This window comes from Rhea americana, unplaced genomic scaffold (genome assembly GCF_003343005.1).
Source record: "Rhea americana isolate MKP2758 unplaced genomic scaffold, rheAme1 scaffold_196, whole genome shotgun sequence".
Taxonomy (NCBI): Eukaryota; Metazoa; Chordata; class Aves; order Rheiformes; family Rheidae; genus Rhea; species Rhea americana.
Genome location: NW_028186105.1, coordinates 1,380,785 through 1,405,784, shown reverse-complemented (window position 1 = coordinate 1,405,784; position 25,000 = coordinate 1,380,785). Strand labels below are relative to the sequence as shown.

At 41.3% G+C, this 25,000-nt stretch overlaps 1 protein-coding gene across 2 annotated transcripts in view; it reads right to left on the bottom strand.

The window, feature by feature from the left end:
- UNC13B (unc-13 homolog B) overlaps positions 1–12,813 on the bottom strand; it is a 105,430-nt gene extending 92,617 nt beyond the window's left edge. For both annotated transcript variants that reach the window (XM_085303049.1, XM_085303050.1), the window contains exons 1-2: positions 10,362–12,813; positions 5,385–5,410 (exon numbers count right to left, since the gene is read on the bottom strand). In XM_085303049.1, the coding sequence (XP_085159175.1) occupies positions 5,385–5,410; positions 10,362–12,813 (2,478 nt within the window). The remainder of the gene's footprint in view (positions 1–5,384; positions 5,411–10,361) is intronic.
- Positions 12,814–25,000: the final 12,187 nt, after the last annotated feature.

Genomic DNA, 25,000 nt, shown 5'->3' with positions numbered 1-25,000 from the left:
GATTACAGCTGGGAAGCGTTTAAACACTTAAAACATACCTGGGGGAAAACAGTAAAGATTCCACCTAAGGGGAAATGGTAACTTCTCTGTTCCTAACATACAGCTCGTATGTCCTCCTGCAAACTCCCTGAAAGGACAGCTAGCTTCCAGCAGCACCACAGAGGTAAGCAAAATAGACTGCTAATGCCTAACAGTCCAACCTCAGATACTAACGTCTGCCAGGAGGACAGAGAGGCTGTGATTTGCACACAGTAGAAAACAAACATAACATCTCCAGTTGAGGAAAGCGCGATCTGAGAATCATCGCAAAGGAGTACCCATTAGAAAATAAGCTTCGGGTACATGCTAGATAAAAGAACATAGCACCAAAAGAAAGATCTACTTCTTCATCTCCCTCAGTGGGCTGCATGACCTGTGCATTGTTCACAGGTGACAGGAGAGGTCTCACAAGAAATAACAAAGAAAAAAAAGTTTGAGGTGTCAACCTGCACAGCAGCAAGTGCCCAAACTTCTTATTCATTATTATTCCTACAACTCCAGCGCCAGAAGACTTGATCTTTTCCCCCACAGGCATGAACAATGTGACACTATCCAGTACTTAATGCACTTCCCAGCTCTTCTATGCAATTGCAGAACTGGTAGAGTCTGCCCCCAGTGCACAGTTCTCCAGCACTCCGGGGTGCAGCATCATTTACTGGAACAGGTAATTAGTGTAACTCACTTTTCAGTCAATTTATCTGGGAAATTCCAAACATAAGCAGCCAATCTCTGAGACATAACCAGATCACAAATACCATGGGCCATACTATAGCGCTGAGCCCACAAAAGTATCAAGAACTCTCTTTGAGGGAAAAAAAAAAAAAAAAAAGTCTGTGAAGGGGGGGAGGCAGAAAAAATAACCAGGAAACAAATCTCCCAGCTTCTGAGACATGCAAAATAAAAATTTTCAAAAGGTCAGACAAGCTGTACTTTTCCTTACTTGTTTTAATTTCTTCTGCCAAGCCTTTTAGACATGGGAATAAAATGAAAAAGAGAGAAAAAAGGAGGAGCCTCTGCAGGGTTGAGATTAAAAATTATCTGAGCGTAACACCACAAAACAAAAGGCAGACCTCTCCGTCAGTGACAGGGCTGATGCAGGGGCCAGGTAGGTGACGGCTGTGTGGGAACAGGAGTTATCTCCAGGCAAAAGCCAAGTAAAGAGGTTAATTTGCTCCAGATGTCGTTCTCCCTGAGTAAATGCTGAGAGAACCAGTACCTGACATCCATCAAACCAGGGCTGATGCCTTAGACTGTAGAAGARCAAACGCAGTGCCCGTAACTAAGGCATGTGAGGGAGGAAGGGAATGTGATCCAGACTAGCACAGGCTCATTATTCACTTCAAGAGCTTGTAAGGCTTCGGAGAAAACATAAAGGGAAGAATTAACATGGGGACAAGCGGAAAACAGGATAAAATGTCATACAAGGTACACCAGCTTTTAAAAATATTGGTTTTTCTTTGGCAAAGCAACCAACCATAAATATGCCATTGATACAATAATTCTTTTTATTTCAACAAAACATTTGACATGATGCCATGTGATGTTAATTAGGTAAATTGAGAAGGAGTAGGGGAGCCTTAAGGTGAGTAAACAAGCAAGTGTAGTTGAGCCAGCCACAGACAACATCATAAGGAAGTTAATGGGATTAAGTCAGATATACTGATAAATTCTGCTTATGACAAACACAAGAGAATTATTGATACAGAAGAGAATTGAGAAACCCTATGGAAAAAGCTGATGACAGCAAAGATTGCAACAACAGAGAATTAAATGTGGTAACAACCAACTCAACTCCTGCCCCAAAACCTGCTGTGAATTTTACTGCATACAAGTGGTCATTCAGTGGAAGGGAAGCAGTTGATGGTGAACCTGAGTTCTAGCCATCACAAAGTGGTCATGAGCTACTATGATACAGCCATAAAGGGAGAAAGTATCATCCATGGGCATATCCAGCAAAAAGTCTCCAGACTCCAGAAATAAAAGCATGAAATTCTCCATGCGGTGCTAGCAAGACACCCTCAGAAAGACATGTACAACCTTAGTACTCTGCATTAGAGTAAAAAGAATTCAAACTGGAAAACTGCAAAACTAGTGTGAGTACTCTAGCAAAACGGACCTTTTTGTGTTTATTCATTAGACAGAAAAACATACAGCATGTGAATAGCTGTAGATAAATACAGCTACAAGAAGATAAATATACATAGCAGTTGGAAATAAGGAGTCTAAGTACAGTTAAGACTGAAGCTCTGTAGTAGCCTTTCAAAAAGGAGAAGCAGACCCCAAAATTTAACTAGTTTTAGAAAGGGAAACTGGGTAGTTTATATACAAGTTAATGGCACAATATCACACAAGGGCAGAGAGCTGGGCAGTGATGAAGACTACCTCTGCAGTCCCTTGTTGCACTAACCTACACAGTCGAAGGAGCTTGGAGAAATGAGGGCTATATTAGCTGCAAGTGCTGGTGTGCAGTTTAACAAGGTTCAGGCACCTCTGGGAGCACTGATTAAGCACAAAGTAAGCCATAGTTTATATCACTATTGTGGGTAAGAGCATTTTACAGAAATACACTCCTCTTCATTTAAAGAGATTTGCTAGAGCTGCAGAGTTGCCTAGGGTTTGCTCTTGGAATGCAGCACTCACAGCAGCGTGCCAGAGGGCTCCAGTGGCCAGTCCGGGTCTCACTGCCAGTCGTGGAGCTGCTCCCATCCGGCAGTCCCAAATGACGGTCAGACTTGCTTAGAGCCTCGGTGAGCAGAGAAAATGCAACGGATAGAGGGAAAGAACACCCAGAACAACTGCAAGGGTTTTAACGACTATCCTTCCCCGAAGAAATGGGGAGAGAAAACAAGGGCAGCACGCACAACATGCAGACATCCACGCTCAGCACTCCATAGGGAATGGCTTCGTGACTGGTTTCTACTTTCCTTCTCTACACAGCTCCGTCACTTGGAAGCAGCCAGGCCAGCTTATTTGAAATTGGAAAGTACTGATGTTTACGTCTGCAGTAAGTGCATAAAGAGGCAGTGAGAAGATGGAGCAACGAACATATAAACAAAACAGCCTATCATATCTCTCCCCATTTTTTTTCATTTCTGATGGTTTTATAACCACTATCCGACGAATATCTTCTGCCAGAGAAGGGCCTGTCACCCCTACTAATTCAGTATATGAACTCACAGTAAAAAACGCTGCAATCAGTTGCTGCAAGGTCTTTGTAAAGTAATTAAACTTTTTTGCTTTTTTTTCTTTACCATGAACCATTAGCAAAATAATACCAGAATAATACCAGAAACACAGTAGCATGAATTTTATCCCTTGGATTAAACAAGTCTACAGACATGATCATTTAAGGCACAGTACTGAATCATCAGTAAAGTCTAAAAAAGAACCCAGTAAGAGTTTTGATTATTCAAGAAGAGCAACAGCTAGAATTCCAAATAATTTGTGAAGTTATTCAAACAAGTTGCAGTTTGCATTGAGATTATTTCATATACAAGATGATGTTTCAATGTGGAGAATAGTTATATGCTTTCACAGAAGTAGTCCATAAAATGGACAGAGCGGCATCCAAAAAAGAAGATCATTAAGTCTGGAAGAGCATAAGGAAAAGAAAGAACATCTCCAGATCTGTTAGTCCTCTCCAGGACTACATAAAAGGCTTTCTGAAATGTAACTTTCCATCTCATTTAAATATTGTGTCTGGCATATCATTCTCTCAGATGAAAATCAGATCTAAAACGTAGAAAGCTGTATTATTTAAATATAATAATACAATTTGCTTAAACATAAGAAAAATCAATAATGACTTCTTGTTTGTTTTAAAAATCATCCGTACCTGTTTCTACATAGCATGTTCAGTTATTAAACCTTCAAACCAAAATCCGTCTTCTAGAAATTCAAATCCTTTTGTTTAGTTATAGAAGAATCTGAATCAGGCTAAAGGAAGGAACAACTGTTTCAATTCTAAATAAAATCTCTAGGTATGTCTAACTAGACCCTTTCTCCAAGGGCACTGGCAGAATCAGACAAAGCTAAGGTCACCCCAATTAAACTAACCAGTCTTGTCATTCAATGCCTTTACTGGATCAAGTACATTACATTTTATATGGAATCTAAAGCTGCAACAAGCCAAAGGATTATTTTATGTTCACTGTAGTCACAACGAACGTTGCATTCAACAGCATTGGTTGAAATAATGACTGAAAAGCCACAAAGGAAGCTACTTCCACCTGATGACTTCTCCAGTTACATTTTTCCACCTGCCAGATGAGCAGCCTAAGGAAAGGTTACAATGTTTTTCCACCAAAGCCAGAGGATGACAGAAGTTTTGGATTTCTCCGTACCTCCGAGTAACCTCCGTTAACGGACAGACACCTGCCAGTAAGAATGAAACAAAGCTGTCGATACATGGGCCAACAAAGGTTAAAAATGCAAATTCATGAAGTTCAAAGTTAAGACCTGTATGGAAGCCCAAAAGCCATACAACATTCAGTCTACTCAGGAAGCTGATTTAACCTGCCCAACTAAAAGCAAGGGAGAGGCATGGCAGGCACCTAATCCACATAGCACGGATTCAAAGAAGAAAAGAAAAAACAAACTGAAAATCAAATAGCCAGAAACTCCTCTACACCAGGTGCAGCGGCAAACACAAACTAAAATGTTGCACAGCAGTCACCAAAAAGTTCCTCCCTCCTGGGAGGAAATAGTTATCTGCTGCTCACAAACTGCTCACCCCCCTGAGCACGATAAGCAGAAGCAACAGGTCCACGACTGGAGAGGCAATAGCTGCAGGTGTTAAAGAAAAATCCTGCCCTTCCCGTGGCGCATGTTGCCCTGCTATCTGAAGCAATGTGCAGCCGGTACTAGCTAAAAGGGCATGGGATCTGCAGCAGACACCTCCTAGCACCCACAGCCTCGCCAAATCCCAGTACTATAGCCCATAATGGTACATTTGACTTCAACTGCAGTAACTTGTACAAAACAGAGGTGGAATGAAACAACAGAACTGAGGAAAAAAATCAGGAAATATCTGGTTTAGAAAGTAAGAAGGTGGGTGACTAGAGCACAAGACAAAACTTGTACTCCACTAGCATGGTGCCCGTGCACATTGCACACGGCCCACAGAGCGCCGAAGGACCAAGAGACCCCTCCAAGTACTCATGTTTTCTCTTTCTAAAAGGTAATACGCACTGAACAGATTCTTAGCTCATACACAGCGTTAACAACGCCTCCGACAACCGCAACATGCTAAACTGAATCTCRGCGCCTCAGTTTCTGGTTACACGAAGACAAGGCATGCACACACAGGTGTTTCAGAGATGCTGGTTAGAAGGGACAACACGTACAATCTGGAGCTCTCCTCTACCTCCTTCTGCAAAGAAAAAGAGAGGAAGGAGAGGAATAAAAGTTAATAGACCAGATTTTTGCCACAAGCTCTGTAAAATTATTTCAGAAAGTGGAGTAAACATTTGCTTCAAGTTGATAAAACATTCGCGCAGTAGAGTTTTTCCATGTGCTTCCTGGGCATATACCAGTTAATCWATCTCTACCAATTAATCTCTAGTTAAACTGTGATCAAATTTCACCCATAMCTACGCATGCATTAGCACATATGGTTCTGAGAGTTGATTTTACAGTGTTCCAGCTCCCATTTTCATTAACTCAAGAACTTTTATTAATCTTAATTAATACTAAATTAGAGGTGCTATTTATCACACTTGAAAGAGAATCTGTATTTATCACAAACAGGAAGAGATTTATCCCCCTTTCCCCTAGCCTGCATGCACTGTTTGCATATGAAGCATTCCCCCCCCTCCTCCCCCCTGTACATTTTGCCCATTGGGAGGAAACCAGTAACTCCCACGGAACATATTTTGCTTTTGCAAATACCACAATACTGAGAGAGATTTTCTGGTTTTATAAATCTAGGCAATTCTCCTCTGAAAAAAACCCAGAAACCTCCTACACTAGACCTCATATTTATGGATAGGCAATTTCAAGACTAGTAAAGTTATGAGAGCCATACTCAAAACTTCCGGTACATACATGATATTTCGTAAATCTACCAATCAGATAATTCTGTATCGGCACAGGAGAATCAAATTATCCATTTGCCAATGAAAGATGGAGGCAAAGGAATAGCTTCATGGCAACAAGGGCCACTCCAATTGGTTAAAAAGCTAAAATAGTTTCCAAAATTACTCTCTATATAGGTGTAATTACACACATGCAATCACTAAGACAGGAAAACAGAGAAGCTATTTTAATTCAGTCACGAAGAAGTCGAATTATTTTAGTAAATGAAGTGATAGATTGCGGCTAAAATAAAAACTCTGCTTTCTACCCTAAACATGTCAATGCTGCCTGCACAGATCCACAGCAGGGATGAAAGCCTTTAGACCACCGGATAGACCTCGCATTCATGAGCTGCCAGAGGAGCAAACACGCAGTACACTGTTCTCTTCTACAACAGAAATGCTACMCTTTACCTGTCTGCTCTGCATTTATCTCCTGATGTGGAGAAAGTGAGCAAACTTGGGGTCCATTCCAGGCTCAAGATGAAGTCTTGTTTTTTGGGGGCACAGCCACTTCTGACTGGTCCTCTCTACTGTGATTTTCTACACCATTCTCCTGCCTGTTCCTTTCTGTAAGTTATTAAAATCTTCTCACCTAGGCAACTCCAAACTCAATTCCACTTCAAGTCCTTTGTTYTCATTCCTCTCTGTGCACCAAACCTCCACATCCAAACCCTGTCCCTGCTGACTTCATCCCTTTGGTTCTTTCCGTTTGTCCCAGGCAGGTCCAACCCTCCTTCCTTCCTTCTTGGGTTTTTATCTCCTCCACACTTGAATCAAATTGCTCCTTGATGTTGCCAGAGCCTGTGAAGTCTCTGAGAGCAGAAGACTTGGACTTGTTGTCCYGCTCATACTGAGTAGAGCTCTCTGTCATCCCTAGCAGGAAAAACCCTGCTTCACCCCAGGCTGGAAAACACTGAGGACAGATGAAGTCTTTGGCAATGCAAGAGCTGAGCTGCAGCAAATTATCAGTAAGCATATGCAAACCACACATTTTTCAAAGGCTTATTCTCTTCACTCATTTGGAGTAGATTTTCACAGATAAACCCTTGACACAGACYACCACTGCCAAATTTTAACGCTTGAGGGCACTGAAGCTTCTCAAATAAAGGTCATCAAATTTATTTTTATAGAAATGTAAAACCCTGAATCCTGCATTGGGCTCATTTCCAGAAAATGCTAGATTATTTTGGCTTAAATTCCATGCAAATCTTTGACTTCTGAGCCCCTTCATTTCAAAGTTCTTAGGGATAGGTTCAGGCTAAATAAAATTTGGCAGATCTCTAAGCAACTGTGGACAAAGATTTAAAATTTTCTGATTATCTTCCATTATAGCAGATAAACTAACAGCCTCACCAATACTGAAAAGCACAGATCATTAACAGCGACTGATGTAGTTACACTCTGATCACAGAATTTTTACTGTCTCACTTTTGAGTATTCACTTTAAGTTTACAGGAATCTCTAACATTTCGTTTTGTTTTAAATATGCAAAGTCAAACCATCTTCATCACTTCAATTGCTCTTTCTTCAAATTAAAACTTTATAAGCTTGCCAATAAAGAAAATTTTTAGAGGATACTCTATTTTCTCTTTTTACTTCAAATTAAATACAACAATTATTTGCATKCTCCTGCCAAGTTCTAAACTGTTCTTGTAATTTACATCTGTGTACAACTATAAATAATTTAAACCTTTATGCCAGTGCATCATCTCTGATTCACCAAAACACACAGACTTACTAACACCTTCAAAGTTATCATCCATTCCTTTGCTGCAGACTGCTGTCAAACTTACTTAATAAAATATTTTGAACTGAATTTTAAAACRGGTATAAGCAATATAGTGGTTCAGGCTCAGAAGAAAAAAAGCTAGTAGGTAGAACTTGATCCAGACCTGATCCAGAAACTTCAAAGCCCATTAAGAGGAAATTGTATTTGTAAAGAAAGACATAAACAGTCACCTATAGCTGGGGGAAAAAACAAACAAACRGAAAACTTTCATTGCGTTCTGTATATGACACTTTTTTTTGAAAAGCAGAAAATAAAAGCTTGGCTCAAACTTATTTTAAGTCAAGTACCGCAAGCATAAGGAACATAAAATAGTTGCTACTCTTTTTCACGAAACGCATACTGAAACATGCTGAATGACTATATGATTAACTTTGACTTAGGCTATGGYGTTTGCCAATACAGTCATCCCCTCCTCTTCTTCTGGCTACTGCCCAGCAGCTATTTACCCTCCAGCTTCCTCACTTGCTCCATCCTGTGCTGGCACAGGCATTTTGGTTACGTCCCCCTACCTCCACTGTAGATGGACCTGCTCTTCCATTGCCCATTTCCGTGCCTTGCCCTGATGTTCTGGGCTGCTTTGCTTCCTGACTTCTCCTCCAGGGTTTTTTCCCCTCCAAGCTCTACCCCTTTTCCCATCCCAGGTCGTTCCTTCCATTACCCTTCACTCCATTAGACTCCCTCTGYCTCTCAGAACAGATTTCCTACGCTGTGATTTCATCCGATACTTACTGCAGTAACTGCAATTGTCATAGCTACCATATAGACAGGCCTCTACACRACTTATTACACAAGTATCAACTCATTTTCATATCACTAGAGGTTGTTGTAATTACTAGACAGGACAACTAAATCAAGGATGCTCAGGAATGCCAGTCCATACTGAAGCCAGATATCAGGCACTAAAGTCCAGCTGWCATCTTTCTCCTCTTTACTGTTTCAGCTACTTTTCCTCTTGTGAATGGACCTGTATTGTCGAAACTCTGCAGAGAGAAGCAGCCTCCCATTCGATGCAGCCTCATAAATAGATTATTGCAATGTTTGTTATACAGTGGCATAAAGCTAACCTGCTGTCTCTTCCCATAGGTCTAAAATTAGGACATGCTTCCAGGATTTGAGCGCTATGCAAGCAATAAAATAGGAAATGAAAAAAAATCAGAAAGAAAAATAAATTTTTGAATGGAAAAAATCAGTTTCATCTGTATCATCTATACTTCAGTAATTTGAACATACCCCTGAAAACACAGAAACAGGTGTTTACCATGCTAAGTCTGCTAAAAAAAAAAAATCTTATTGTGTCTACTTACAAAAGCCTATTGCTTTAATGAATTCTACAATAAAGGCCTTGCACAAAATAAGGAAGCGCAGAGCTGATTACAAGCATTAYGATCCACCTAACGAGAAGGTCACTGGTACAGAAGTCAAACACAGACTGACAGTCGTTTCTTCACAGCAAATGCACAGTGACTGAATAAGACTGCTGAAGCGAGACAACTCTTTCAATGGGCAAAGGAGCACTGTGATTATTTGATTAGCTTTGATGATTGCAAGGAGAAAAGTGAACAAAATATTTGATATGAGGAGGCCTAAAACAAGTAAATGAAGATTTCAAGCTACAGTCTCAACATCAGCATTCTTGAAACAGTCAAGTGGCTTCACTTTCCTTACGAAAGACGCCACTGAGAAAGTTTCATAACTCCCTGGATAAGGAGGGRCTAGAGAGACAAGGTTAGGTTTGGTTTTTACCAAATCAAGGTCTATCAAAACAAGGCCCATCAAAACACGTAGATCATTTCTATGCCCCACATCCCCAGCACATGTCAACCAGCACTGCTGCATCCCTGTATCAGCTTATATCTACTGAGAACTAACGCTTCACTATCTGTGCTGGCAGCAAGACACGCAGCCCCACAGGAATGGAAGATTTCTCATTTCATGAACAAGTTACAAAAACACAGTACCACAGCACGAGTTTTAACTTTTTCTTTATGTCCCCACTAGGATAAAAATCTAGCATGTATTAAACATTGAGAACTCCCACTTCCTGATGGAGCCACTTGAAATCTAAATCTACTCAACTCCTAAAACTGGTAAATATAGATACTGATAGCTCAAATGCACACTTTGTTATCACGTTCTCTAACCATTATATTTAACAAGGAACCGAGTCACGAATTATGACAAAAACCTAACASCTGCTATTTTGAAGATACATTGCAAGCCTCTCTCCTTCTAAAGAAAGAATAAAAAGAGTGAAGCTTGCAAACTTGCATTCTGGTGTGTTACCAATAAATTTTGGGTTCTTTTGTTCAGTACTGTTGCATATCAGGTGTACTTGTCCTCATAACCATTTGCTAACAACTTCTAATAAACCATTCACCCACAGAGCTAGGTCTTGCCTACTAGYTGCACAAATGCTCGATTTTAGCATCTCCTTAAAAACACTTTTTTCAGTTTACCTGAATTCGTCTCCTCAGCAGAAATCCAGTTTCCTTCCTGTGCTAATTCTTTTAAGAGTCTCCTACGCATTTGTCTCTTTTCCCTCAGCACATTTTTGAAATTGTTGATGCATTTGTTCAGGTAGATGGTCTCTGCACAAACTTTGTCAAGGCTCATGGGTCTGCACTCCTTTACTTGCTCAGGTAGAGAGCTCACATCTGTTCCAAGCTCATGAGGCGATGAGCGCTGCCCAGCAGGAATTTCAMAGTCAGATGATGACATCAAACTGGAAACAGGAGGATCACATGGWGCAGAGGAAAGACCGGAAGGAACAAACTGCATATGAGCAGACGCTTCACTATTTGCAGTTGTGTTTGCCTGGCTCTCAGATGACTGACTAGGAGGGGTTTCTGCAAAGTTGTCAGAGCTGTCACACATACCTGAACTGTTCAGCATAAGCGTATTGTCATCATCCATCTGTAAGCCACTATCATTTTCCARAAGGATTTCAGAATCACTTGTCTCTAGTTTGTTAAATACCACTTGCAGAGCAGACCTGAAGTGATGAATAGCTTTCCCAAGCTTATTAGTGTAAAACTTCATGTCTACAAGATCAATGTTATCCCGAGAATGGTCAAGGAAATACTGAGAGTTTTCCAGGACATCCCTAAAGACCTGATCAGTTGGATCTTGATCATTCAGGTCCATTTGGATCATATCTTTCAAACTGTCACTACTATCAGCCATTTCATCAGTTATATGATCACAGCTAATGGTTGTTACCCCACTAGAAACATCYTCTCTCTGAATATCAACTTTCTCCAGACTGGTGAACTTGCATGGGCTATCACAGTCTATTTCAATTTCTTCTGCAGTTACCTTCTCATCTTTATCTAGAAGGGCAGAACCATTCTCGGGGATGCTTTCACTTTTAGGCCTGTGCTCACTTACATTGCTTGAAGCACATACCCGGCTAGCACTGCCCAAAGATTCAGATGAGCAGCAAAAATTTCYATCATCTGATTTGGCCAAACCGGTCACTTGAAGATTTTGTGCAGCTTCATGAGGGGCCTGGTGAAAGTCACTGTTATGTGAAGGCTGCTCACTACAGCTTATTACTTGTGCTTCCTTCTCAGTTTCAGATAACAAGTTGCTTTTCTTAGTTAAGGTTGACTTCTGCGCAAAACTAAATCTCTCCTCTATGCACTGTGTTCTCCTACTTGCACTTTTACACTTAACCTGGTAAGAGTCAGTTCGAARGTGTCCAACTCCATCAGTTTTCTGAGCTACATCAAGATTTGCTGAGTTGCCATGATTTTCCTTGAAACCAGATTGCAGAGAAACTGACTCCACTTTGAAGTCCTTCCGGTAATTCTGACGCTTTTGTTCTTCTCTGGTAGCAATCCGGACCCCTGAGCTTTGCAGAAGGATAGACTTCTGTAAAATAAAGTCTCTCTGTTCAGAATTTACAAGTTTCACAACTGCTGGTCTTGGTGTTTGTGTTCTGCCTGTACCAATATCTGACCTATAAGCATCTTTTATATACTTACTGCACTGGATACCGTTGAAACAGTGATATTCAGACAAGAAGCTGTAGATGAGCTCCATTGTGTTTTCACCATCTTTTTCTGGGATCCCATAAAAATACAGTACTGGTTCTTCCTTGTGTGCCTCCCTATATGGCTCCCGAGCCTGCGTCCCTGGGGYTTTTGTAGAACCACTTTGAAGGCCTTCTATCTCACTCAAGACTGTATCCACGCAGCTGGAGACTTCATCTACAGAGCCTTTTATCAACGTGAGGTGCTGTCGGAGCTCCGCAATCTCAGTCTGGATGCGGCTTATTCCCTGAAGCTCTTTAACAATGTAATCAACCACATCAGCCGAGCGATCTCTTGACTTCCGTCTATGACTGCTGTATGTTGGAGTCTTTTCCTGGGGAAAGCACCCTTCCATTTCAGCTATCTCCCTCCAGCTCATGGCAATGCTCAGGGCAGAAACGTCATGCCCCTCAGACACTCTACCCTTTCTTTTGGAAGAGGTCTGTTTCATACTATGGGAAGAATTCCCCTCTAGGTCCTTCTGGTTCTGTTGAACAGAGCACGGTATTTTGACATAGCCATCCCAGTTCAGTTCCACCTCCCCAATGCAAACTTCACCTGCTCTCTTGGAGCCATCACTTCCATCTTGATTAAAGTCCCCTCCAGCAGTAGAAAATTCAGCACCTGGAGAGTTTCTCTTTATTCCACAAACAAACATGTCCGTCTCAATCTCTACCGGAGAGAGCTGGCAGTGATGAGCATGATTTGGATTCTCATCTACCTGGCCTTGGAGAAGCCTCTTCATTTTGTCCCGTAGAAAATGGGGTCTTTGCTTCTGGAATTGCTTCCTGGCCCACAGCTTTACAACGGATTTTCTCTGCAGAAGTGCAATTTCATTGTCTTGCTTTTTCAATCTACTTCTAGCAAACATCATCAGCAGCTCCACCTGTGTTTTTCATAGTGCTACAAGGTGCACAAGCACACATCAATCACTTCCCAAAGCACAACTCACATCCAGTTTTTATTCTGTCATGAAGCAGCTACCAAAAGAGGGGAAAAAACATTACGTTTTGGTTCAGATATAAATAATCAAAGTAATTTAAGAAGCATAATAAAAAAAATAGCATCCACATAAAAGCAGGCAGAAAAAGATGTACTATTCAAACTATATTACAACCACTGTCTTGGTTTTGGTCACCTCCCCATATTAAGCCTTCTTTGTTGAAATAATTGTTCCTCACTCCTCCCTGTGTAAAATGAACAAAACTTCCAAAATATTCCCCCCTCCAAAAAAATAAAGACCAAACTTGTGAGCAATCCATTCACTTTTAATATCATGTTTGCAATTTTCTCCAGTCTGAGCTCCTAGCAGTTGTGCTGTGTAATTTCTCCTCTGARTACAGCATTCTGACATGAAACATTAAGGATTCTACCCCTATAAGTTTTCTTTCCCATCAGTCCATTAGCTTCATCCATTCTTACTTCAAACTGAAGTAGAAATCACATTTAAATTGGCTCACTACCAGCTATCCCACGGAAATTGCACAAAATGATGTAAAGTGGCAGGAAGCCTGGATGACAGATTTTGAGTGTGAAACCTTTTTGTTGTTTTAATATTTTTATCTCAATATATTGCTACCAAGCACAAAAAAAAAACACAAAACCAAAAACACTCCCCAAACCCACACCTTCCAAGCTTACAAGCTCCCAAGCTAACCTGCCATTAAACACGCCATACTCAGCATATGTACGAACAGGCTGAGCTGACAGCCTGAAGATTCTGCACGTCACTTCTAGTCCAACAATCAAGATTTTGCAGTGGATCATTTTCCCAAATTAAATCTCCACTGTAAAAATTCATGTGGCCTCACTGATGTACTTGCTAACAATATACAATCAGCTTCCTCCAGATAGCCAGGAAAGTGAGGTAGACACAGACCTACCTCTTTGAGCCAAGCTGACTAGAGAACGTCCCAGTCTTTGATATTCCAATTCAGCCTTGCTGCTGAGACACTTTCTTGTATTCTTGTTTGGTGTAAGATCCATAGTAAGCACCTTTAATTTTCATTTTTACTATTATCTAGATCTAAAACAATTAATTTTAATTCCACAATGCACAAATGTGAGCACCACATGCAACATTCAGCCTAACTTAAATTTCACCAACTTTCTCCAGGATGCACATTCCTGTATAGCGCACAGCAGCTCTGTATGGGAAGGTTTACTGCCATGTTGCAAGGAACAGAAACAGGGCAAGATGGAATTTGGGGTCTCCTCCAGTTCCTCAGAATTACACTAGAATAATAATCCCAAGCTTTAACTCCTTCCCCATTAAGTCACAATCCCAAAAGCTCAAAGCTATCCTTGTTCTTTGTTTAACTGTTTTAAGGCTAACACGTTACAGTTTACATAAAGTATTTTTCTTCTGCTTCATTCTCATCCTTATTCAAGGCCTAGTAACCTTGGTTCTCCTACCATGCTCTGTGCCACCCTGAAACCTTCTGCAGAGACTGTCACATTCGTCTCAACAGCACTTGCTGGCAAGTGAGGGACCAGGGGCTGAGCCCAAGTATTGCATGTTCTCATATGAAGCAGAGGACTGAACACCACAGTAACTCTGCTCGCACTGAATTGAGGTCTTGATCTACAGCCCAGGGAACACACAAGAACCTTTCCATGGACTAAGAGTCAGCTGCAGAGGTCATAGAAGCATTCACCAGGTCCCTCTTGCAATGGTCAAACAGTGATTCCCACTTTTAAAGCATTAAATCAACATTTCTGCATCTGCCCTGATCCCAATGCAGTGCAGAAACCCCTTTCCCTAAAACATCCTTCAGTTCCACCTGACAGCCATTCACAATTCACCAGTATTTCACTTTTAGTATTTTCACTCTGGCAAGTACTGTTTTCATTGTTATCATTTCGCTTTGGGGTTAGGGAGGGAGAGGGTTTTTGATCTGGAGCAAGCTGCACTTGCAAATACCGATCTCTATAATCAGAGCTAGCTAACATGCCATAACAGAGGCTGCATCTGTGCTTCAGGTTTAAGCCCCGCTGTCCAGCGCCTCAGCTGAAATTACATACCAGATGCAATACCTGTCCTTGTGTAGGCTAATTACCATTAAATTTTTTTGTTAGCTTCTTAAAGGAGTTTTGATTGTATAAAAATTTCAGGCTAATAGTCCATAAAGATCTGGCTTTTATGCATTTCTACCTATCTACTCAATCACAGAACAGGGCAGACCTAAAAAATATTTGGCCAGGCTCTCTTCTTTCACCATGTACACAGTTACCACTCACTTGAGCAAAGAATCAGTATCTAACGCCAGAGAAACACTCTCATGTCAAAATAAAGTAGTGAACCTTCAGAGAGCAAGCACCTGAATTCAGTGGCAGCTGGGCAGAAGAGCTCTGAAGTTGTGCCTCCCGACACATGTTGCTTGAGGGTAACACACACACAGATGTTCATTTCAAGTATTTTCCAGCTTATCAAACCCTAAGTGCTAGGAGAAAAGCCTACACATGCCTGTGCAAGGATTCCCTCCGAACGCTCARTGTTCATCATGCTTCCTTCTGCACATGGCTATCAAGCTGCTGGAGGGACTTGTCAAGCTACTGTAGAAATTTCCTCTGAGTTACTTCGTGTGTTGCAACATTCAACAGCAGCAGTTTGTTACAGGAACATGTTTTCCTATCAAACACTTGCAGGACTGCAGCCTTTCCAAAGCAGGCAGTTCAAAGCAAACRCTAAAGCTGTCATTTATATAATAATGAAGTAATTTTATTAATGAAGTAATTTTAAACACCAGCAATACCAGTCCAGCTCATTCCAAGAGGGCCAGAAATTGCTTTCTCTCAGCATGGGAACAGGGCTAGAGCAGAACACAAGGACATCAGCTCTAGCTCAGAGCGAATCTCTCCACCTCTCTGTACAGTAGGCATAAGCAAATGGAAACCTCCGTTTCCCCTGATGAGACATGGAGCTCCAGGTACTCCCACACTTCATACAGTGGACTGAACTCCCCCCCGTCCCTCTATGTCTCCTACCAAGCTCCTTCGCTCCTCTTCCCCATCCAGGGTTATGTGGGTGCTCCTGTTCCCTTCAGCTGTTCCAGACTGGGTGTTGTGCAGTCACTAGTCCCCCGTAAAAAGTCTCTTKTTCCTCTAGTATCACCTGTGTTAAGGTCATGTGTTCCTTGCGGCCCAGAAAGATATCAAAATGACAATAAAAATAACAATAATAAAAATCTAGACTTAGATCACTGCTGAAGTCTTTTTCTCTCCCAGGATCAGTTGAGGAATCATACTAACATGTAACAAGAAATCCAGTCTTTAGAGAAAGAGTATTTGCCTCCTGATATCCTGCCAGATGCTGCAAGCCCTCGCTCGCTACACAAACTTCTGACTGCCTTTTTAGCAGGCGTGTGTCTCCAGGARATCTCAGCGCTTATTTCAGCACGGCATCTCTGGGTGTGCAGACGGAAGAGCAAGCTGCAAAGCCTTCAGCAACATCCACAGCTCTRCGTACTGCAACTGCCTCAAAGGAAGCTAGGCTCATGCTAAGCAGGCGTGAGAGCACCCTGAATTTTCTTGGGGACATTTGAGGTTTTTTTAATTTCCATGGGATGAAAAACAACATCTTAAGGTTTTAGACAGGGGGAAACAGGCAACCTACCACAAAGGCTGCAGGGCTGATCACCTTGCCACTGGCCACATTTCTGAAACATCCTCATAACACATGAATAAACAATTACAACTCCTCCTGCATGTCATCCTTGTGATGACAAGAGGAGTGAAAGCACGGCATGACAACGCTGAGCACTGATAGGTGAGAAACAAGAATATGAGAAGTCCCACAAAGAAGTAAACTGTAATCACGAAATCCCTGCTCAACAGTTGGGGATCAGTCAAACTTTACATTTACAGTGTTCTGGAGAAGGTCAAGCTCCYCATAGAGCGAGAAAAGCTGGCTGCAACCACCTGGAGCAGGATCTTCACTTCTATCAGCCACTGGACAAACAAGAGTGAAAACAGAGACAGTTTTGTGGTCCCTTCAGCACTGCCCCAAGCAGCAGTGAGTGGGCTACGGGAAAGCACAACAGTGTYGGGAGAGAGTTTGGCCCCTTTGTGTCCATTAAACCTCTGCTAACACGAGATCAGTTTGTCTCTTCACCGGGTATGTGGCTTTCATCACATTAAGGGAGATAATGAGACACTTTTGTCCCACATTTTCATGTTAGAAGATGCCGGTTAACCCATGTAAATGTGATATTCAGATTCATCAGCAAAAAGGTGTAAAAAATGATCAACTATGACTAAAAAATATTTCACAGCAGCCTCTCTATTGACTCACATAACCATTGCACTAAGTGAAATCTTTTGGACCAGATTTTATTTATAGCATCTTCCACACAAAGTGGTAGTTACCTGTACTAGCAATTACAATAGGAAAATTGTGAAAAATCATCTTGCTATTTTATAAAGAGCTGTTTAAACACACAAAAATCATGAAGTAAAATGCAGGACATTCTGAGGAAGAAAGGTTTTGCCATTAACAAGAGAAAGAATTCATGGCTAAGGCTACCATAGCAACATCGCCCCAGCACTCTGCCTGCTGAAACATCAACTCTTCCCAGGAATTATTACAGAATTTTAAACACATTAGCTGCAAAACGCATCCTAACAAGGCTTGACAGTGATATGAAGAGTTACACCCAGACTTGCTGACAGTATGACTTCTGGAGGTGAACATGTTATTTTCTAATTAACAAGATTTGATTTAATTTTGGGCTGGATCTTACCTAAACATGGCATTTATTGCTTGCTTCTTAGAATACGTCTCTTCCAAACTTTGTTCCTGGTTGTTAATAGGATTTAAAAGTTGGAATTTCTGTTATGAATTATATGAACAAGAAGTTACAAAGCTGAGTAAGCCTGGGTGAAGAGCAGCAGAACTGRAGAACAAAATGTACTCAGAAAAATTGGTTCACCTGAGGACACTCTGGATAAAATGTAAGGTACAGGAGAGGCACAGCGCTCCACAGCTGGATTATAAAGGAAATACATCCATACTAATGAAAAGAAAATAGTTACAAAAGAAGGAAAATTATTTTTAAAAAAAAAGTGAGCAAAGAAACTATTTCAAAATCCCTTACTAGCAGTCTGTATTCTTGCTCATATATTAGAGCACAAGCTGCAAAACTCTGTAACTGCATCCCAGTCCAACTTGTAAAATTTTCTGAAATTTTCAAGCACTCCTAATGATGTTTTTCAGGTTTCACATGTATCTACAAACAGATCTGTCTCAATAAAGCAGAGAAAAATGTTTTAGAACACTAAAGCAGTCATCAAAAAGAGACAGCCTCTATCACATTTTGTAAAATACACTTGAAACCTTTCCAAAGCTGTTTGATAGACGAAAAGAAGGAAGACAAAGGGTCAGATTTGACATGCCAGTAACCTTCATGGTTGAAAAATGATCTGGGGAATGCAACACACTGGCTGAATAAACTACACGTTCGTGCAACTCTCATGCCACAGGTATTTGCACCCTTTTACCTGGGTCCATTCAACTGATGCAAAAAAACACTGCCAAGTCATATTTTGCCATAGCAGCACATGACTGATGTAGCTACAAAGTGAAGGAACAGTAAAAAACACCAAGCATGCAAGTATAAAAAGCTGCTAAAGTGTTGCAAAAAGGCATTCACCAGTGTAAAAAAAAATTTTTTTTTTTGAGAGTCAGCATAAAATTAAACTCATGCAATTAAAGGGTATCACTGTGAAATACAGCAAGCAGCTAGCACACAGCTGTAATTCCTTACTACCCCTTACAAAGTACATCAGACTGAAAAAGTTGTTAAGTGTCTCTGAGCCTTCTGTAAAATGGGACTAATGTTGCTCCCCCTCCTTACTGGCACCAGCTTGGACAGCACAGATRGAGGAGGATTGAGATACTCAGGCCTTTGAAATTAAGCTGTATTTGGAGCCCCCAAGAGCACCTAGGCACTAGACAGGCTTGCCATTCCCGGCGATGTACTCATTCCCTGTGTGGCTGCATCCTTTAATCACGGCTTTTTCTGCAAGCTAAAAGGAGCAGCAACTGGCACAGCAATGCACCCGTTGCAATAATATATGAAGTCCTGTCATTACCCGGCAGCCAGGAACACAAGGCATCCAGAGACAGAGTTAAAGAAACAAAGTTTTCTGAGTGGAGAGTCAAGAACAGGCTGAAAGCTGCTGAGCATGGCAATGCAGTGACAAGGCTCGTGCATAGCCACGCATAGCCAGCAGCAATTTAAGTCTAAGGCACCTACCTAAATCTAAGAATACTGTGCTGAGAAAAGCCAGAAAGGATAATTGACTGCTGAGAAAAAAAGAAACCGCAGCTTCTTCTATCATTCTTATGCAAAATCACTCCACTGCTTAGCAGCAAACAGGGAACCCAAGCAATCAGTTGTCAGTAGTTTAAGAGCAAATTGAGAGGGAATTAAGTTCAGCAGCCTCCTTATTTCCAGAGCATGTTAGGTTACATGGGGTTTTGTATGTGGCTGAATGAATCAGGTATCTCCATTAAATGATTTTTCTCATGATAACCTAATTCACTGCAGTATAATCAGCTGACAGCTGCTCTTTAAAGCAGATTTTTCCCAAATCAGCACCCCGAGGATCAAGTACTATATTGAATATATGAGCCAGAGCAAGAACAAACTTTCCTGTTTGAAGGAAACAGGAGGAACAACTGAAATACAAGCACCAGGGSAGACTGACAAGTTAGCTGGCCTTGGAATCACGACTGTAGAAATATGCTCGGCTTTGTGGAAAGGTTTCTTTCTGCATGTTCCAGATACCTCTAACAGGAGAGCAGCCAGGCAGCACCATCAGTAGAAGTACAGTACTTCTGCCCTAAATAAGGTTTGCATGCACCATTATGAAAGCAGTGAAGGATGCTAAGAGCTCTGCCTAGAGTAACAGAAACAGAACATGCTGTACCTTCCCCGACTTGCAATCCAATTTACAACCACCACTGAAGCAATCATGTGAACTTTTGGGTGCTGCATTTCTGACAAGAGCCACCAGGAAACACATACATCCCTATGATTTTTCTCTAAACTCCTGTTGCTCACTGAGAAGGTCTGGAGTTGGTGCTTCAGCTAATAAGGACAGTCTAAGCTGGGAGTGACTGGTAGCACCCACCAGCCCAAGGTGATGTAATTAGGAGACGCAACTTGTGTTGCAAAGGCACTGCTAGCACAGCTGGACTGGTGCTGCATCATCTCGTTCATGTGTCTCTGACCTGTCCTGCACATCTTTAGGGCAGACAGACACTCAGTAGCTTTCAGACAGGATGGGAAAAGGAAAYATAGGCAGCTGATGGAACAACTGGGCTTTCCCAGCTTGTGCTGCTAAATGACAGCTCTCTCCAACTAAAATCCTCCTGAGCTAAAACTGGAGCTTTATTTCTATATGCATCCTCCCTTTCATCTTGAGGGCAGAAGAGCTAAGCATTCTGGATTAAATATTGATGTTTATCCCAGAAAGGCTCYCCATTAGTTGCCTGCAAAAAAGGAATAAAAATTGAAAAGATATCTGAAACTGCCACACCATCTGCTCTGATTCATGAGCTTGTACAGCATCCTCATTGTTCCTTCACGCCAGTCATTTCATCTCATCAGTTCACAAGCTTCCCAGCACAGGAAATTAGGCCAATGACAAATATTCTGGGTTAAAAGCAAGCCTGTTTWAAGTGACATTTGAGGAAGAATCAAACCAGTAATTTAATTCTCTCTAGCTATCTGCTTTTCAAGTGATCAAATTTAAATTATTCCAAAATCTTTTCCCCTTTAACTCTTCTTCATACAGTGATTTTGACATCAAATTCCAACTGAGATACAAACCCTCTTAATACAGAAGTATGTGAAGTAAACAGACACAACCTCAATTATACCACAGATAAGAGATCTGCAATTAGTGTCTAAGAGGTGAGTACAARAACTAAAAAATAGATCATACAAACGAACATACCAAGAGTAGATTGTCTTTTCAAAGCATGTGTTTAAATTCAAAAAGCTTCCAATGGAGCTACTATATTACCAAAGTAAAYAGCACTCAAATAGCTCAGCTTAAATATAAAACAGAACAATTCTCCTTGTTTGCTGCCTATTTGCAGTTTATACCTAGTCAGCTCATTTGTTCCGATCATTCACTTACCTTTCTGCTTCAAAATAAAATAAAATGTTAAAATGTAAAGGAAATTTATAGAATTAATAGAAAACTACAGAATGCAATAGCTTGTTCTCATAGAAAAGCCAGGTCCTGAATGATTCCTAATTTTGTTAAAGGTTCATCAGATAATGAATTTTCACTATGGAGATTATCAACATATTCCTGATGTCCCATCTCAGGTATCGGGGAAAGAGATGGTACAAAGGCACCGAGAGTATCCTGTTCCACAGCAGCACTAGGATGAGAAACCACGTAAAGTTGAAGGCATGTTTTGAAGAGCAAAAAAAATTGTAAACAGCTGCTAAAAATCCAAAAAGCAAAAAACAGTATAAGCCAGTGAATGTAAAAACCAAAAATGCAGAAATCCTGTCAGCTTCAAGGAGGATGCCTCAACAGAAATTCTTTTGTTCACCAACGTAATGCATCTTTTCCCTTTCTCAGGCAGTACCAAGTACAGTTAAAACTTCATCCTTCTCTTCAGTTGTGACTCAACAGAAAATATTGTACTTCAGAGGCAGAGAGAAAGCTGTGCAGCTACTGCTACTTTACTCCTCCTCGTCAGCTGCTTACTGCCTAGATCCTCACACACGCAGCCTCCCTCTTTCGCTCACACACCAACACTCCTCGACTTGAAAYGATTCTCCACTTTATTATCCATTCAGAAGGAAATAAGAACTGATGGAACCAATCTGACTGCAGACAAAAAGAACTCCTTTGGCATTAGGAGAGCAGGCAGCGCAGCGCAGCGAGCAGATCTGCGTTGGAAACGCACTCTGCCTGGCTCCTGGCATCCTGCAGGTCTGCGGAGCAGGGGGGCCAGGAAAAAAGCCCAGGACTGTACAACTAATCCATTCCAAGAAGATTCTTTGCCCATTTTAGAGATATGCACGTATATTTTTATATCTCCATTTCACCCCCAGACTAACCTGCAAGATTCAGTGATGCCCTCACTCAAACATATCATATCCAGTTTCCAAGGAAGACTAGTACCAGTTCTGTTACAAGTGTGGGGGATTGAGCACTCGTTGATCTTGCATTTCCCAAAAATAAAAGTCATATCATTACATAAAAGAACGGCTGCAAAAACATTGCATAAAGAATCAGATCCACTCACTCTGAACCGACACTTCTTTCCTTTAAATACAAAATCAGGGCAGCAGCAGACGCTAACCCTGTAAAATGTACCTAAATAAAAGCCACTTATCTGCCCTGCAAGTTGTCCCAGGAGCATCCAAAGGTCTGCTGCTAAGAAAGTCTTCCTGGTCAGCTGGTCTGCATCACATCCCCTTTTTCACAAATGTTCCCTTCACCCTACCAGTGGGCCCTCCTCCTTCATGCACCCAACGCAAGTACCTACCTCTTTCCCAAGTGTTATTTCACTGCTGCACCCACAGTACCCTGTAGCACTGAAAGATTATACAGAAGCTGTGCGCAGCTGGTTTTGCTCAAGGACAACTCACTGCATCATTCAAGACAAAGTCTTTTTAGTGTGGGGTAGGATTTTTTAAGAGGTCTGTGTGACTTAGCTATAGAAATGCCACTGTCTTCCCATCTGCTCAAGTACCTCCTACCTCCTTGTGAGCCAGCCTTGCTGACAATGACACTTGCTTYCCCCTTCCCAAATCTCTTCCCTATGCCAAAATCAACTTTTATTCTCCACTACCTCCACAAGGATCACTGTGCTCCCAGTCTTACTCTCACTGCATGGGACATTGTCCTGACAACCTCTACCCTCTATTCCTACAGCTTCTTCCCAGCACCCATCTACTTCAGTTGATGGAGCATCTACATCAGCTGCTGACGGTCAGGCTGGTGTCCCCATCAGCTCATTTATTTGACAGATACAAGCACARGTTTTGCTTACAGGTAGACTAACACCATGGTTCACAATACTTTGTCTTCGCAGCAATGCTGGTGAACAGTACCCCCTCTGCTCTTTCCACATGCAGCCACAGCTCTGCCCCTTTCAGCCAGCCACAGAAATCAGTCAGCCAACTTCATTTCAGACTGCCCATAAGCCTGAAGATCCACCACAGTCACTCATTTCCTCCATCCTCCAGAAACCTCTCCTCTTTACCCTTCCCTTGGTGTAGGGGCAGGAATCATAGGTCAGATTTGCAGAAATGCTTTAGCTTTAAATGCTTCTAAGAGTCTGACTCTGAGCTTCTCGTTGTGTTTGCACCACACCAGGACAGCAAGGCTGCTATCCAACTAAGGGCACTGAGTTCCACTGCCATAGAAATGATTACTACTAAACACATCAATTACAGCACTTTAGCTCAGAGCCAAAGCTCCAAATCAAATTTATTCACATAAGKATGAAGACTGCCCAACTGAAAAAATAAAATGCAATCCAGGATTTGTGTGCCACTTAGTATCTTCAAAGCTCTGCATACAAATAAGACAAAAAGGACCTTCTCAGTGGTCTCTTTCATAACAGTAAAAAATAAAAACAAAGTTTCAGTCAGACAATCCCTTCTTATTGGCCTTAACAATCTATAGCACCTGAAGTACCCATTAGACAGCCTCCTAAGGTTATCTGTGTCTTCCCTCTTTTCCAAAGATCCTTTTACAAGTACAGCCAAAGCCATACTGATATTGCTATTTCTGCCTCTGTCCTTCACATGTCTTCTGTTCCTGGTCTTTTCCCCTCACTGCAGCACATCCAAGYGCACCAGGGTCAAACACAGCCCTCCAGGCAGGGCTCTTGAGATCCAAAATAGACTACAAAGGTTTCCAAGCACTACCAYATAAAATCCCAATACTTCCAAGAATGTCTTATAAGAGCAGGCCTCGAAAAAAACATGGAAAAAGTGAGCGTCATTAGACTAGGAGACAGGAGACATTGCCAACCGAGGTCATGAGCAGTGAAATGCTGGTTATGGTCCTTACCACAGCTCATGAAGAGCTAGAGAGGAAAACACGGCTATGAAAAGACAAAATAYAGGTGCTCGCAGAAGCAAGGAAGACTGCTCCTTTCAAGCACTTAAAATCCATTACCTAACACATGGAAGACTGTTTGCTTATTGGTACTAGCTCTGTTTTTCAGGGCTCTCTGGATTTTGGAAATAATGAATTAATTCAGGATTGGAAAAAGTATGCACAACTCCCATCTAAGAAGTCTATGAGAAAGAATGTGTTTTACCTTAAGGCTCAGATTGCTAAGTTATTTGCCTTTTACTAGAGAAATAAACTTCCACTTAAAAATTTAAATACTTCTTACTGTGATTTTTTAATTTGCCACTAGATTTTAATTTTAGGTTGAGCCAGTAGGGAATTATTAAAACTGATAAAACCAGGCTCCACTATATAGGCCAAGTGCTTTGATGTCTGCAAGGTATACATTACCCTTTTTTCTTTTTTAATCCTCATCTTTCTATTTCATTCCAACTCCCTGTAAAGTACTGAATTACTAATAAAATTGTATAAGCAAGCAATTCCTCCATGAGCACGAGTGGATTAACCAAAGGAAAATGAGCAAGCTTTGAGCACAGTTCCTGCTCCTCCTACACACTTACACCTTTCTTTCACCAGGAAAACAAGCAAGAACACTTCTAGCCTCAAATGTTGCAGAAGTAAAAAATTGGGGGTTAAGTAAATTACAGGATAAAATATTACCTACAGAACTGGAACAAAGGGAGAAGAAAGGAGACATCAACCCAGATAGTCCATCTAGAAYATCAGGGATAAACTCTGTCCAGTACAGACTCATCTCATGAACAGCCTCCGACATCTCTGATCTAAGAGTACTCTAAAATAAATCATTTTTCTTCCATGCCAAAAAAAACAGAAAGAAAAAAGAAAAAAAAAAAAGGAGCATCAGCTATTGAAAATGAAGCTGCCTACTGCATTTCCCCAAAGAGAGAGAAAAAGCACAGTGAAGTAGTCTGGGATCA